The sequence below is a fragment of the Canis lupus genome, chromosome X (genome assembly GCF_048164855.1).
Source record: "Canis lupus baileyi chromosome X, mCanLup2.hap1, whole genome shotgun sequence".
NCBI classification, from domain to species: domain Eukaryota; kingdom Metazoa; phylum Chordata; class Mammalia; order Carnivora; family Canidae; genus Canis; species Canis lupus.
In genome coordinates, this window is record NC_132876.1 from 65,920,385 (window position 1) to 65,937,163 (window position 16,779).

At 35.2% G+C, this 16,779-nt stretch overlaps 1 protein-coding gene across 6 annotated transcripts in view; it reads left to right on the forward strand.

Moving 5' to 3' along the window:
* Nucleotides 1-16,779, forward strand: part of ABCB7 (ATP binding cassette subfamily B member 7) — a 170,754-nt gene that overhangs the window by 45,464 nt on the left and 108,511 nt on the right. For 2 of the 6 annotated variants that reach the window (XM_072816574.1, XM_072816575.1), the window contains exon 2: nt 6,012-6,178. The exons of the other annotated variants lie outside the window; for them this stretch is intronic. In XM_072816574.1, the coding sequence (XP_072672675.1) occupies nt 6,176-6,178 (3 nt within the window). In that variant the 5' untranslated portion in view covers nt 6,012-6,175. The remainder of the gene's footprint in view (nt 1-6,011; nt 6,179-16,779) is intronic. 6 annotated transcript variants of the gene reach the window in all.

Sequence of the window (16,779 nt, forward strand, 5' to 3'; positions counted from 1 at the left end):
AAGATGCCCTTAGTTTATAGAAAATACATTGAAGGGATTTCTCATAATACTAACGGTATACACACACATTCGGAGTAAACTTATGTAGACTGTTTAAGACCTTTATGACCAAAGCTAATAATCATTACTGAAGATCGTAAAATAAAATTTGAATAATTAGAGAAAATACTAGTGTATTTAATACTATATGGATATTGATTCTCCCCAAATTAATTAATAGCTTTAAATGTATTCCAGTCAAAATTTGTATAGGAGTTTTTGAGGAGACCTCCACAAAATTATCTCAGTAGCTTACCTGGAAGAATAACCTGGTGAGAAAAAAAAAAGAATAAACTGGTGAGAAAAGCCATGAAGATTTTGGTGAATAAAAGTACTGCATGTGTTTTTGGGAGGAGGAACTTATTTTACCAGATATTAGACTATATAAATTAAATATTGGTACCGGCATATGAATAGGAATAATAATGAGACCAAATATCAAATTTGAAACAGACAGATATATATATATATATATTTAGTGTTTCACAAGTTCTTTAAATTTCAAATTAGTAGGGGAAAAAAGACTTCGATTTTTACCTAATACTATATGCAAAATAAACTTTGAATGTATTAATGATTAGATATTATAAAATTATACCTTAAATCAATGAAAATATATGATACGGCCATTTATCTACTCTCAGGGTAAGAGTGGCATTTGTAAGTATGAGAGAATGGCATAAACAAAATGGACAAGTGTGATGGTGTAAATGTACATAATCTTTGTGAAAGTTGATATAACAAAGCAATTTTTGTATAAGAAGCCAATAAAGAGTTGATTTCTCTAACATATAGTGAACTCATACATTTTTTTAAAAGATAAAAATGTCAATTCAAAGGTAGGTAAAGAGGTTAAAAGACCATTTTTACAGAAGGAATACTGGATAAATAGTAAGCAAATGAAAAGATTCTCTAATTCAGTATAAAAACAAGAAACAAAAACAACCCACAAAGAAGTATGAGTTCTAAACAGCTGAATCTTTTACATTCTGCTCAATTGACAACAGTAGAAACATATGCAGTGTTCCTATAGTGAAATGATTCTAGGCAGTGCTACTGGTAATGTAAGGTGGCATAGCCTTTCTGGGGGGGCAATTTGCCAAATAGATTAGAAAGCTTAAAAAATGTTTATTCCTAGGGAGATATCAGCAAATTTGTAGAGTAGTGATATTAGCTTTCTGACCAACCCGAAAAGTAATAATTAGATAGCTACCTATGAAAGAAATAGCCCTGGAGGAGGGGACTCCAGAGTCTAATTAAAACCTATAGGAACAGAATGGAGCAAAAAATAAACAGAGAACAACCATGCAGAAAGGATTGCTGGGGAGATAGGCATAATAGCCGAGACATCTAGAGAAGCTAGAAACAAAGTAGTGTAGGAAACATCAGTAATCAGCCATGGGGCACGTTAACACATGATCCCCAGTGGCCTGCTCTGCTGAGCACCTCAGCAGCTTCTGCAACAGCCTCAGCCTCCCTTTGCAGCTTTCACAGATGATGTTCTCATGATGTTTTTTTTTTTTGGTGTAAACCCTTGTGGTCTCCTCTGCTGAAAACACTGGCAGCTTTTACCACTAAGGTAACCGACACCATCATACCATGGAGCTCCTCCTCCAAAACATGAAATACTGCTATCCTCGCGTCAAGAAGGAACTTCTGTTGTACTGCCAACCCCCTGCCCACACACCCCTGCCTTGTACCTCAGAACTGTGATCATCCTGCACATGCTTGTGCTCCACACCTTGGCTCTTTGGCTGCAAATTAATAAAATTGATGTACCACATCAACAGAATGAAGGATAAAATCATATGATCATGTCTACAGATGCAGAAAAAGCATTTGTCAAAATTCAACATCCTTTCATGATTAAAAAAGCTTTCAAAAAATTAGGTATGGAAGGAAAATACCTCAGAGTAATAAAAGCCATGATATGACCAACCCACAGTTAGCATCATATTCAATAGTGAAAAGCTAAAAACTTTTACTCTAAGATTTGGAACAAGACAAGGTTCCCACTCTTACCACTTTTTGTTCAACATAGTACTGGAAGTCCTAGCCAGGGACATTTGACAATAATCAAACATTATGTTGAAATTATTTCTCCATTTTTTTTCTTGACACCCTTCTCAAAAATCAGTTGATAATAAATGTATTGGCTCATTTCTGGAATCTTAATCTTGTTCCATTAATCTATATATCTGTGTCCTATGCCAGTACCACTTTGTCTTAATGACTGTAGTTTCATAGTAAGTTTTGAAATCAAGAAATGAACTTTAATTTTCTTCTTCAGGGACATCTTTTATTCATATGCTGGATCATCTTTTCTTATCTCCAATTATGTCATTTTCTTTTGAATCCTTATTTTTCATATACATTTTTATTAATATATACTCTTGTTTTTGTTAAGACATTTTTTGTTGAGTTCATTTGCCCTTGTGTATTTGTTTTTGTGTTCCTTCTAATTTGGATTTTATTTCTAAAATGTGCTTTTTAAATTTCTAATTATTTTTTGAATTCTCATTATTTCTGAATTTCCCCAATTTTGCTTTATGTTTTTATATGTTGTGTCTTTCTCTTAAAATTCATATCTTATTTTGAGGTATTTTATACTTCTGACCTGTTATATAAGCATGTATTATACTTTACTTGTCTGTGGTGCTGTCATTCTATTTTTTTAATACCAAATTTGAATGGGGTTTGATCCTGATAGCTTTTGTTGCTTATTTTTATGTGAAATGATTTTGCCTGAGTTTTTCGAAGGAGGCTTGGTTCGACTAGCTTTTCTTTTCTTTTTTTTTTTAAAGATTTTATTTATTTATTCATGACAGACACACACACACAGAGAGAGAGGCAGAGACACAGGCAGAGGGAGAAGCAGGCTCCATGCAGGAAGCCTGACGTGGCACTCAATCCCCGCTCTCCAGGATCACACCCCGGCCCGAAGGCGGTGCTAAACCCACCAGGGCTGCCCTGCCCTCGACTAGCTTTTCTAACTTCAAAGTTCCCTTTTGTGATGTTTTCAGCTTGTTTTCTGTGATACCCTTTATCTCTTACCCTTTTGTGTGGGCCTTCTTTTCCTTTGTTTCTATTGTCCTTATCATGCCCAATTTTAACTCTAATTCCAACAGTTTCTTGAAAGGGAGCCCCTGTTAGTCAATTTTGAGGACTCCTGGGATTAGATTGTTCCAGCTGTTTCAGAATTTGTTATCTGAGAATCCTTGCATTGCTCCACTACTGGAATGGATAGAAGGCCTTCCAGTTTCATCTACTGTTCCTAATGTGGCCACTAGGTTTTCCAGTGAATAGTATATGGTTATTCTCCTGGTTTCAGGTCTGCATATGGCCTCTACTTATTACCACAGAATTATTGATGCTATTCAGATCATGTGGCTGTGGTGGTTTCTCTCCTGTGCTTGTATTTTGAGGTTCAAGGGAATTCCTTATGTCCTAAATTTTTTGTAAATGTTGCTTATAAGTTCTGTTCTTGGTTTTGTGTCTTCTGTCTGTAATGTTAGAATTCAAGAATATGAAAATATTATGCTTCCACTGCCCTGCTATCTCTCCTGTCATGTTAATTATTATTTTTTATTGTGGTCAAAAAAAATACCCAGGTCTGGGATTTGTAGTTCTATTTTTAACTTACTGAGGAGTCTCCGTACCTACCTACCTACCTACCTACCGACCTTCCTTTCTCTCTTTCTTTCTTTCCTTTCTTTTCTTTCTTTTCTTTCTTTTCTTTCTTTTCTTTCTTTCTTTCTCTCTCTTTCTTTCTTTCTTTCTTTCTTTCTTTCTTTCTTTCTTTCTCTTTCTTTCTTTCTTTCTTTCTTTCTTTCTTTCTTTCTTTCTTTCTTTCTTCTTTCTTTCTTTCGATTTTATTTATTTACTTGACAGAGAGAGAGTACACAAGCAGGGGGAGTGGCAGAGGGAGGATAAGCAGACTCCCCACTGAGCAGGGAGCCCAATATGGGGCTTGATCCCAGGACCCCTAGATCATTATCTGAGCCAAAGGCAGACCCCTAACTGACTGAGCCACCCAGGCATCCCTCTATACTGTTTTCCATAGCAGCTGCATCATTGCATGTTTCCACCAATAGTGCACAGGGTTCTAAATTTTCCATGTCTTCATCAGCATTTGTTTTTTTCATAATGACCATCGTAAGAGTTATGAAGTAATATCTCACTGAAGTTTTGATTTGTATTTTTCTTTACTGCCATTTTTGTTACCTTCTGTCTTGTACTTTTTTTGTCCTGCCTTTCATTTCTTGCTTCTTTTGTGTTTCATTGATTTTTTTAGGGATATTCTTTGATTCCTTTTCATTTTCTTTTGTGTATCTTTTTTTAAGTTTTTAAAAAGATTTTATATATTTATTCATGAGAAACACAGAGACAGGCAGAGGGAGAAGCAGGCTACATGCAGGGAGCCCGATGTGGGACTTGATCCCGGGTCTCCAGGATCACGCCCCAGCTGAAGGCGGCGCCAAACCACTTAGCCACCAGGGCTGCCCTTTTTGTGTATCTTTTACAGGTAATTTTTGTGGTTATCATGGGGCTTTCATAAAACATAACAATATTTTTTATGCTAACAGATTTTGATTGTTTATGAAAAATTCTAATTTTACTCTCACACACACACATTATTGATGCAGAATTGTCTTTTTATGCTGTATATTCATTAAATATTTCTAGTTATAGTTATTTATTATTTTTATCGTTTAACTCTATAGTAGAAAAAAGTTATTTTTGTACCACTTTTGCATTATTATAGTATCCTTTGTCTATATATATCCTTTTACCAGCTAGCTGATTCATGCTTTCATATGCTTTTGTGTTACTATTTAGTGTCCTTTTCTTTTCAGTTTGAAGAACTCCCATTATCTTCTCTTGTAAGGCAGGCCTAGCATTGATAAACCCTGTTAGCTTTTGTTTATCTGAAAGTCTACTTTTTGAAGGCTGTTTTTGCTGAATATAGTATTCTTGGTTGGCAAGGCTTTTTTTGTCACTTTGAATATGTCTTCCAATTCTCTTCTGGTCTGTGAAGTTTTTGCTATTAGGCTTAATTGGTGCTCTATTTTCTATGATGAATCACTTTTTCTGTTTTCAAAATTCCTTGTCCTTGAGTTTTTACAATTTGATTATAAATGTGTCTTGTGGATTTTTTTTTGGATTAGTGTTTGGTCCCTTTTGGGTTTTTTAACTCTGATTGTCAGTTTCCCCTCTCTGGATATGGGAAGTTTTCAGCCATTACCTATAGAGATAATTTTTATGCACCTTTCTCTCTCTTGTTCTCAGATTCCCATAATATGAAAGGTGATTTGTTTTTTGGTACATCTTAAGTCCCTTAGGCTTTCTTCACTATTTTTATTTCTTTTTACTCCTATGGGTGGATAATTTCTAATGGCTTTTCTTAAAATTGACTGGCTCATTCTTCTACTTGATCAGGTCTACCCTTGAACCCAAGTATTGAATTTTTCAGTTCACGTTTTATACTATTTAGGTCCAAAATTTTCTTTTTTATATTTTCTTTTTCTTGTTACTTTCATTTTGTTTATGTACCATTTTACTAAGCTCATTGAGCATCTTTTTGACAATTTTTGTCATGTTATTCATATAGCTTCATTTCTTTATTGTCAGTTTCTGAAGCTTTATTTTGTCCCTTTGATGAGACTTTATTTCCCTCTTTTTTTTCATGTTCCTTTTAGCTTTGCATTGGTATCTGCACCTATGGAGAAACAACCATATTTCCTAGTCTTTATGTACTGACTGTGGCAGAAAAGACCTTCACCAATCATCCCAGCTAGACATTCTGAGGGCCTGTGTATATATCTTCTCTGGACTTGTATATGTAGATTTTTAATTAAAGGAATTTATTAGTTTATTTTTGAAGCTTGTAATTTCTTGTTCTTTTGGGTGTCTGTTATACTTTTGGTTTTCTGAAACATTACCACATCACCAAGGTATGTTTTTATTTTCAGCTTCCTCATGCATCTATAATATTCCATGTTTAACCTGTACTCTAAATCAGACAAGACAGAAAATAGACCTTTGGACAGCCTGCTAATAAGCCAGAATGTTGGATATATGCTCCAATCCTTCCCTCCTTCCCAGAGAGAAGCCTTGAGTTGTGCATCTTCTGATCATGGTGAGTGTACTACTCACTGCTTACCACTCTCTGTTCTAAGCAGCCCAAAGGCATCCGGACTGTGTTGGTTTTGTTAGAGCTTCAAGTGAAATGAGACAGAAACCGTTGCCTTGGACAGTACTCTGAAAGGCTAGAAATATGGATGCATGTTTCTCCCTCACTGTCAGGAAGGAAGCCTCAAGGTATGTGCCTCCTCCCGGTTGTGCAAAGTTGTGCCAGCTGTAGAAATGCACCAGCCACTTCTTTTGTTGTTAGCTGCCCCAAGACATCCAAACTATTCTGGTTCCATCAGCATTCCCAAGTAAGCTGAGACAGAAACCAGTACCTTGGGCAATACTCTATATGATTCTAAGATGTTGAACACAAGTTTCACTCTCTCTTCTCCTTAAGGAATAAGTTGCAGGCTGGAATGATCTGTCTTGGAACAGCTCTGCTGGCTTATGGGAAGGGTTCATTGTGGACAAAGTGAATTTGCTCTTATGTTCTTCAGTGCAACTGTTCTCAGGTACTTCAACTTGGAATGTGAAATTCTCCTTAAGGTATTTTGGTCCATGTATCCCTATCAAATCAGTGTTCCTGTGGCAGAATGCTAGGATTTTCTTTTGACTTCTTGTGATGTCATTCCTTTAACTCTAAGTAATATATGAGCAGAAAAATGCAAATGTCACAAATACACAGCTTGATGACTTTTTAAACTTAACAGACCCATGGAAATCTGTATCAGATTTGAAAGGCAATTTAGTTGTATCTAAAACTCTAGGTTTAACATTTTTTTAAAGCTCTAGAAATCCTATACTGTTTTTTTTTGCATTCAGTATAACTTATTGAAAAATATTTCTAGATTCCTTTAGATTATATTATTTTACTTTGATATTCCTAAGTTTTATTGTGAATATGTCTAGGTGATAGGGTTTTTTTGTTATTTCTCCTCTTGGCACTCTGTATGTTCTTCTAATATGAAATCTTCCATTTTTAGTTTTGGCAAATTTAATCTTTATTTTTAATTTTTTATACTTTGTTTTTAATTGAATCATAATTAACATACAGTGTAATCTTAGTTTTAGATGTAGAATATGATTCAACAATTTTGTACATTACTCAGTGCTCATCATGATAAGTATACTGTTAATCCTGTTCACCTATTTCACCCATTCCCTCCACCCACCTCCCCTCTGACAACCAGTTTGTTCTCTGTATTAAAGTGTCTGGGTTTTTTTGTCTCTTTTTCCTTTATTTTGTTTCTTAAATTCCATACATGAGTGAAATCATATGGTATTTGTTTTTCTCTGACTTATTTTATTTGGCATTATACCCTCTAGGTCCATCAATGTTGTTGCAAATGGCAAGATATCATTCTTTTTTTAAGAGTAAGGAATATTCCATTGTGTGTGTGTGTGTGTGTGTGTGTGTGTATCACATTTTCTTTGTTCATCCACCTATAGATGGGCATGCGGGCTGCTCCCATAACTTGGCTATTGTAAATAATGCTGCAATAAACGTAGGGGTGATACATATATATATGTGTGTATATATATGTGTATATATACATATAAATATATATATACACACACACATACACATACACACACAATGGAATATTACTCAGCCATCAGAAAGGACAAATGCCTTATATTTGCTTTGATATGGATGGAACTGGAGGGTATTATGCTGAGTGAAATAAGTCAATCAGAGAAAGACAATCATCATATGGTTTTACTCATATGTGTAGTATAAGAAATAGTGAAAGGGATTATAAGGGAAAGGAGGGGAACTGAGTGGGAAAAATTAGAGAGGGAGACAAACCATGAGAGACTCCTAACTCTGGGAAACAAATAAAGGGTTTGTAAAGGGTTGCAGAGAGGGTGGGGGGATGTGGTAACTGGATGATGGGCACTAAGGAGGGCACTTGATGAGATGTTATACTATATGTTGGCAAATTGAATTTAAATACGATATTAAGAAAATAAACATAGGTGTGCATGTATCTTTTTGAGTTAATGTTTCATTTCCTTTGGGTAAATATGAAATAATGGAATTCCTCGATAATATAGTAATTCTGTTTTTAAGTTTTTGAAAATATGCTTCTTTACATTTTAATTTTTCTTGGTATATTAAGTAATTGTTAATACTTACAGTTTGTGTCCCTTTATTTAACTTTTGTTACTTTTCTTTAAAATTTTATTTATTCATTCATGAGAGACACACAGAGAGAGGCAGAGACACAGGAAGAGGGAGAAGCAGGTTCCATGCAGGGAGCCCGATGTGGGACTTGATCCCCATACCCCAGGATCATGCCCTGAGTGGAAGGCAGAGGCGCCTAACCGCTGAGCCACCCAGGCGTCCTAAACTTTAAAATCTAATATTGCTATTTTCTTTCAAAGTCCTTATTCTCCCAAGCATCTCCTTCCCCAGACTCTTCCTTCCTGTACTTTTTATTTTTATTTTGTTTCCTGCTTGCCCTGTTAATCCTTGCCCCAGGCATCTGCAGCTAGTATATGCCTTTATATGCTTACAACAAATAACAGCACTGAAGGGTGCTCCACATCATAAGATAGTTCTGATGAGTGTAGAATAAGTTAAGCCCCTGAGGCAGTGTTCAGGAAGCTGCCAGACAAGTTATACAACCACATTTCTTTGAGCACAAGGCCCATATTTCCCCTTCTGGTACCAGGAAGCCATACCAAAAACCAGAGATGCTATCCATTCCCATGGCTGCCTCTAATTGGGGAATTGGGGATGGTGGGCGAGTTTGTACAAATGTCAAAACTTTCTACTGAAATTTATGAACCTTCTTCATTATTCACTCTCTGGTTGTTATAAGTTTTTAAATTAGATTCCAGAGTTTTAAAAAAGTTGTTTCTATCAGTTTTTGATAGCTTACTCATTGCTTCAGTGGATGTCACTGTTTTTGGCATTACAGTTGCATTGACGCTCTTATCAAAAAACATCACGTGTCTTATTTTTTTAAGGATTTATTTATTTTTCATGAGAGACACAGACAGAGAGAGAGGCAAAGACATAGGTGGAAGGAGAAGCAGGCTCCTCACAGGGAGCCTGATGTGGGATTCGATCCTGGATCCCAGAATCATGACCTGAGCTGAAGGCAGGTGCCCAAAAGCTGAGCCACCCAGGCGTCCCATGTCTTATTAACAGTAGAAAAATTAACCTAGGTATTTCAAGGTTATCAATCAGGAAGATGGCAGTAAACTTTCTAGGTCCAATACATTGTTGATATTGTTAGTATCGATACTGTTAGGGATCTGCATCTCCAGTCCGCCACTTACTGGCTGTGTGAATTTGGGCAGAGCAGCCGTTTTGAGCCTCAGTATCTAGTCTGTAAAATGGGAATAATATTAGTAGATACCTTGTAAGTATGTAGTGAGAATGAAATAAGATAATATAGCTTTGGACCTAAGACCAGCCAAATAGTGACTACTTGGTGAATGGTAGCAACCATGGTTCTTACTAAAAATGATTATAGCTGTTTCTAATCCACATTGTTTGTAATGCAAAAACACTTTTGCGAACCAAGAGCAGAATGAAAATCTGAAAAGTAGATAAAATACTAACTACTGGGGTGCCTGGGTGGCTCAGTGGCTGGGTGTCTGCCTTTGGCTCTGGTCATGATCCCGGGGTCCTGGGATTGAGTCCCACATCAGGCTCCTAGTGGGGAGCCTGCTTATTCCTTTGCCTATTGTCTCTGCCTCTCTCTCTCTCTCTCTCTCTCTCTCTCTCTCTGTGTTTCTCATGTTTTTACTTTTTTTAATTTTTATTTATTTATGATAGTCACACAGAGAGAGTGAGAGAGGCAGAGACACAGGCAGAAGGAGAAGCAGGCTCCATGCTGGGAGCCTGATGCGGGACTTGATCCCGGGACTCCAGGATCACGCCCTGGGCCAAAGGCAGGCGCTGAACTGGTGAGCCACCCAGAGATCCCCATATAAATAAAATCTTAAAAAAATACTAACTATCCTGGCCTTCAGTGAATCTATTCTGTTGTGGGCTGAGCATCTCTAAGGATGAACTAAAATTGAAGAGTTTTTTGGATGGATGATACTGGGAAGTCAGTCAAGATACATCGTACCATTGCATTTGTATTTCTGTGATATTTATGCCTGCATCTGTTAATTTTATATTATAAACTCATAAGTATAAGGATCATGCATTTAAATTTTTTGTTGCATACAATGTGTAAGATAATAATCTTTTGGTGTTACAACAGTGAATACAATTTAGGAAGGTTTATATGGCAATTTAGAGCAAGGTTTGTTTATTCTTGAAACATTCTAAAGTGACTTTAAGACCTTTTGGTGCTTCTTTTTAAGGCACCCAGGCACCCCAGTAGTTAGTATTTTATTTTAAGGCATTTAGAGGAAAGTACAGCTCTTAAAATGCTTCTAAGAGAGCTGCCAGTTTTCTTCCTGGCGTTATGTGAAAATAAATGTTTTAGTCATTGTGTGAATTATGGTTACCTTATGAAATTTTCAAAGTGCAGTTGAAAAGAGGAGTGGATATTTTTAGAAAAAAACTCTGACAGGTCTTCAGGGCTCAAGTAGATAAATGAGAGCAAAATTAAGATGTTTTTGTGTATGTATGTTTGGGATTGGGTACAGTATCTTTTGAAAAGGTTATTTTTTCTTATTTGAGAAGCTAACTCAATTGTTTGGTGCAGTAATGTGTTACCAGAAATACATAGTTGTGTTTTACATCACATCTCTCTTTAATTAGACTATGAAGAGGTAATGGAATAGAGGTTAGCAACCTTCTCAGGTTTGAGTGCCATTAGCAATACAATTAAAAAATATACAGAGAGAAGAGAGAGAGAAATCTAACACAAAGAGAAACAAAAAAAAAGAGTTGCAAAGAGATAAAAAGGAGACACCCATGGTGAGGACAGTGGCAGATTGCTATCAGTATCCCCTAAGGCCCATGTTTATGTACCTCTATAGTAGAAATTAACTTTCAGCATGCTAGAAACTTGATATGATAAGCTGAAAGGAATTTAAAATTCACAAAACCAAATACTTTCTTTAAAATACCTTTTCCATCTCGTGCTTAACAGAACTCTTAAGGTATTATTTGTAAGCCCTGGAGTTGGGTTTGTGTTTACATCAGTATTCTCTTACTCTGTACTTGTGTTATATAAGCAGAGCTTATGCCACATACTTCTTTTTTTTTTTTCACATACTTCTTACCAAAAGACTGCCTGTTACTAGACTTTTTTGGAATGCTTATTAAGAAAACCAAGGTATTTTGGATATGATTTACATAGTAAGTCTTGCAGAGTAACCAAGTAAATGAATATTCTATCTTGTATGAATTTAGTATTATTTTCTAGGTAACTGACTGATCAGAAGCAATCTGACACGTCCATAGAAGCATTAAACACAAATGAGCATTTATAGAAAAAAGTAACTAAATAAAGTGACAGGTCTGCTATTGATTCAAATTGCCCAGCTATGGAACTTAAAGTTAAGAAATGTGCTTGAGAGTTCTCTACCAAGTCCATATTAGTAAACATAAAGACTGAAAGGTAAAACTGTAAAGTAGCAGAAAAGAGGTTCAATTCCACCTTCTCAATTTCTTTCACATTATCTCATCATTACAGCTGTAGTGTAAAATGTGTGGTAACATCTCCATTTTTTATGTATAAATGTAGTAAGGCTAGGAATCTTAAAAGACCAAGAGATTCATACCAATTTCCTAGAGTTCTTGGGTTCTAATAAGCCAACTCAGTGAAATAATTATGAAATGTGTCTAAAATGTATCTTTAGTGAATTACTCTAACAATAAAGTTCTCTTTAGGTGTCCCCTAATGTCATGATTTAAAAGGCATTGGTTCTAAAATTTTTCCTTTAATATTGTCATTGATTTTTATTGCCTTGAATTTGGCAAATTCATTGTTCCTTGTTACTTTATTAACAAATAGCGTGAAATCTCACATACCACTTAGCTGAAATGTAGGAAGTAGTGACCAAGTTTCATGGTGACAGAAATGTCAAATAAGTGTTATATGAATAGAAACAATGCCTAAACTTCACAGAAGTTGCTTAAAATATTGAAAAACTCTATGAAGAATTTTTATGCTGTGCTCTAAATAGTCCTTGCTGCTGATGTTAAGCTCCAGAGATGTGAAAATTTGGTTGAGGAAGAGGGGAATTTTGTGCATATTGTTTGTTCATGAGTTGTTTTTCTGTGATGGTGGTGGTGGCAGTGGCAGTTTTTTGGATAGAGGTGTTTTTACTTGTTTTGCTATGGCATTCACAGAATCTTTGGAGGCTGCAGGGATTTTAGAAGTTCTCTAGAGCAAGAATTGGCAATCTATGACCCTTAGGCCAAATTCAGAATGACAGCCATTATTAGAAGGCCTCTGTGCTAAGAATTTTTTTTTTTTTACAGTTGGGGAAACCATCAAAAGAAAAATAATATTTTTGTGACATGACAGCAATTATATGAAATTAAAATTTCAGTGTCCCTAAGTAAAGTTTTATTTGAATATAGCCACACTCGTTTATTTATGTATTATCTGTTATTGCTTTTGTCCTACAATGACAGAGTTGATCAGTTGCAACAGATTAAATGCCTACAGACCCCAAAATATTTACTATTTGACCATTTAGAGGAAAAGTTAGCTAGATCTTCTTCTAGAGGCATCAAATTTGAAGCAGTGGAGTTCAATCTGACGATTTGGTGGCTTAGTGAATAAAGACTCAGGTGACAGGAGTTGTTTAAAATGTTTATGCTACACTGCCATTTATTCATTTGTTAAGCAAGCATTTATTGACTAACACAATGAAGGGAATACCTTATCCTTCAACTTTTAGCTGATAAATATTATAAAATCTAAGAAATCTGTCATTTTTTCCCTTTATCCTGCTCTCCCCCTGCTCTCTGTTCCTGTTCCCCTCATCCCCCTTTTCTTCTTACTTCCTCTCAGCTAGTTTCTAGGCAATTGGAAAGAAAATCAATTTTAAATAACATGTATCTCAAGCTTTTGATCTTTTAAAGTAGGTTAAATGTAATTTTTTTTTTTTTTTTTTTTTTTTTTTTTTTTTTTTTTTTTTTTTTTTTTTTTTTTTTTTTTTGTTTTTGGTTAAATGTAATTTTAAATTATAACACTTTCTGTTAAAAATTTATTGAGAGCTTAATTTTAAATATTTTAAGTTTTATAATGATCAGATTATAACAATATCTACACATGACTATTTGATATTGTTCATCATCACATGCATTGTGGATGGATATTTGTAAACCCAGCTTTGTTTCCAAAGCTGCATGAATGAAGACTATCTAACTGACTCAAAAATCCCTGATGGGTTGACAGTTTATAAATTGTTTTGTAATCCCCTTTTTTAGATAATTCTTCAAGTCATAAATCCTCAGTATAACTTGAATTATGAAAGTTAACTATTGTAAAAAAGGGTACATTCATATGTAGTAATTACTAAAGAAGTTATTTAATGGGTTTATTTTTAGTAAAGATTGAATATTTACCTTAAAGAATTTAGTTTGATGGAATATGTTTCAATTTTATTAGCCTCCTCACTTAGTTCTTGGTCTTATTTACATGGAGATAGTCTGACAAATAGATGGTTTAGTGTTGAAATTTATTTTATATTTATGGAATGTCTACACAAAGCAAGATATTGTACCAATGCAATTGTCTATCAAGGGTTAATATTTTAAAAGCATTTTTGAGTATAGTTGACACACAGTTTTACATTAGTTTCAGATGTACAACATAGTGATTCAACTTCTCTGTCCCTTATACTGTGTTCACCACAAGTGTAGCTACCATCTGTCACCATACAGCACTATTACAATATCATTGACTGTATTATCTATGCTGTGCCTTTTATTCCTGTGACATATTCATTACATAACTGGAAGTCTATATCCCCCACAAGGATTAATATTTGTAATGATTATTGGATGAATAGTGCTGATCTAAATGAGAGTATACATTTATTTTCAAGGGCCACAGAATCCTTAAATCTTGGGTTCTTCCAGAATTTTCCCCCCCTCAGGTAAAATCAATAGAATTCTACAGCATAAACTTTTTAAATTACCTACCTTTTTAAATGGACTGACACATTGTCATTTTCATTATACTGTATTTATTTGGTATCTGTGTATATTAGTCATATCTATTATCTTCATTAATATATGGTTTGTTGCTTTGTGCGTGTTGCAAGGGATGTAAATAAATTCAGATGCTTGATTTATTGAGCAAATAAGTTATAATCTCGGTTAAGATTTTTAAAATCATGTTTATAGCATCTTTTTAATTTGTTTCATGAAAATCAATGAATTTTAGAGTTAGAAGTGACCTTAGAGGACATCTAATCCAAGCCTTTTAATTTTCAAATCCAGTTTCACAAAATTAATCACCTTGTTTTCTCTTGCTGCCTAAGACCACTTTAAAAAAAATTTATTGAGTTATAATTGATGCATAATATATTAGTTCTAGGTGTACAACATAGTGATTCAATATTTATATACATTGCATTATAAGTCTAGTTACCATTTGTTACCGTACACATTTAAGACAATATTATTGGCAGTATTCTCCATGCCGCATATTAATTTCCCGTGATTATTTTATAACTAGAAGTTTGTGCTTCTTAATATCCTTCACCCAGTTTGAGGCCCCACATCTCCTCCCCTATGGCAAATAGCCTTGACTCTGTATTGCTTTTTTTTTAAAAGATTTTATTTATTTATTTATTTATTTATTTATTTATTTATTTATTTATTTGACAGGGAGAGTATCAGCAGGATGAGAGGCAGAAGGAGAAGCAGACTTCCCACTAAGCAGGGAGCCAACTGTGGGGCCTAATCCCCAGGATCATGACCTGAACTGAGGATAGACACTTAATCAACTGACCCACCTGAGCACTGCCCCCCCCCCCCATTCTGTATTGCTATTGTAAATAGTGATGTATTGAGCATAGGGGTGCATATATCTTTTCAAATTAGTATTTTTGTTTTCTTTGGATAGATACCTAGTAGTAGAACTGCTAGATCATATGGTACTTCTATTTATAATTTTTTGAGGAACCTGCATATTTTCTATGGTGGCTACACCAGTTTACATTCCCACCAACGGTACATGAGGGTTCCCTTTTCTTCACATCTTTGCCAACACTTGTTATTTCTTGTCTTTTTGATAATAGTTATTCTAGCAGGTGTAAGGCACTATTTTACTGTGGTTTTTATGTGCATTTTCTTCTGATTAGTGATGTTGAACATCTTTTTATATGCTGATTGGCCATGTATATGCTTCTTTGGAAAAGTGTGTATTCATATCCTGCCATTTTTTAAAAAGTTTTTTTTTATTTATTCACGAGAGACACAGAGAAAGGGGCAGAGACATAGAGAAGCAGGCTCTATGCAGGAGGCCTGATGTGGGACTCGATCCTGGGACTCTGGGACCATGCCCTGAGCCAAAGGCAGATGCTCAACTGCTGAGTCACCCAAGTGTCCCATATCCTGCCATTTTTTTTATCCTGCCATTTTTTAATTGGATTGTTTATGTTTTCTTTTTGTTACTGATTTTTATGGGTTCTTTGTGTATTTTGAATATTAATCCCTTATTGGATATATGATTTGCAATATCTTCTCCCATTTAATAGGTTGCCTTTTTGTTTTGTTGATGGTTCCTTTGCTGTGTAGAAGCTTTTTAATTTGATATGTCCTATCTGTTTATTGTTGCTTTTGTTTCCCTTGCTCTTAGGATCAAATCCAAAAACATCACTAAGACCAGTGTTAGTGAGCTTACTATGTATGTTTTCTTTTAGGAGTTTTATGGTTATAGGTCTTACATTCAAGTCTATAATCCATTTTTAAAAATATTTTATTTATTTATTCATGAGAGACACAGAGGAGAAGCAGGCTCCATGCAGGAAGCCCAACGTGGGACTCGAACCCTGGACTCCAGGATCACACCCTGGGCCAAAGGCGGGCGCCAAACCGCTGAGCCACCCAGGGACCCCCCAAGTCTTTAATCCATTTTAAGTTAATTTTTACATATGGTGTAATATAGTGGCCCAGTTTTGCTCTTTTGCGTATAGTTGTCCAGTGTTCTCAGCACTATTCATTGAAGAAACTGTTTTTCCCCATCGTATAATGTTGACAACTTTGTTGTAAATTAGTTGACTATATATGTATGGGTTTATTTCTGGGCTTTCTGTTCTTTTCTGTGATGTATATGTCCATTTAGGTTACTATAACTTTGTGGTATAGTTTAAAATCAGAGAGTGTGATACAGCTGGCTTCGTTCTTTTTTCTTAAGATTGTTTTTGGTATTCAAGGGCTCCTGGGTGGCTCAGTCAGTTAAGTGTCTGACTCGTGGTTACATCTCAGGTCATATTCTCATGGATCATGAGATTAGTCCCATATGGGGCTCTGTGCTCAGTGGGGAGTCTGTTTGAAGATTCTCTCCCACTAGTTGCACGCACATGTGCTTTTTCCCCTACTCTCTAAATAAATCTTTTTAAAGAAAGCTTTGTTTGGGGTATTCAGAGTCTTTTATGGTTTCATACAATTTTATAATTATTTTTGCTAGTTCTATGAAAAATGCCATTGAAATTTTGATAGGA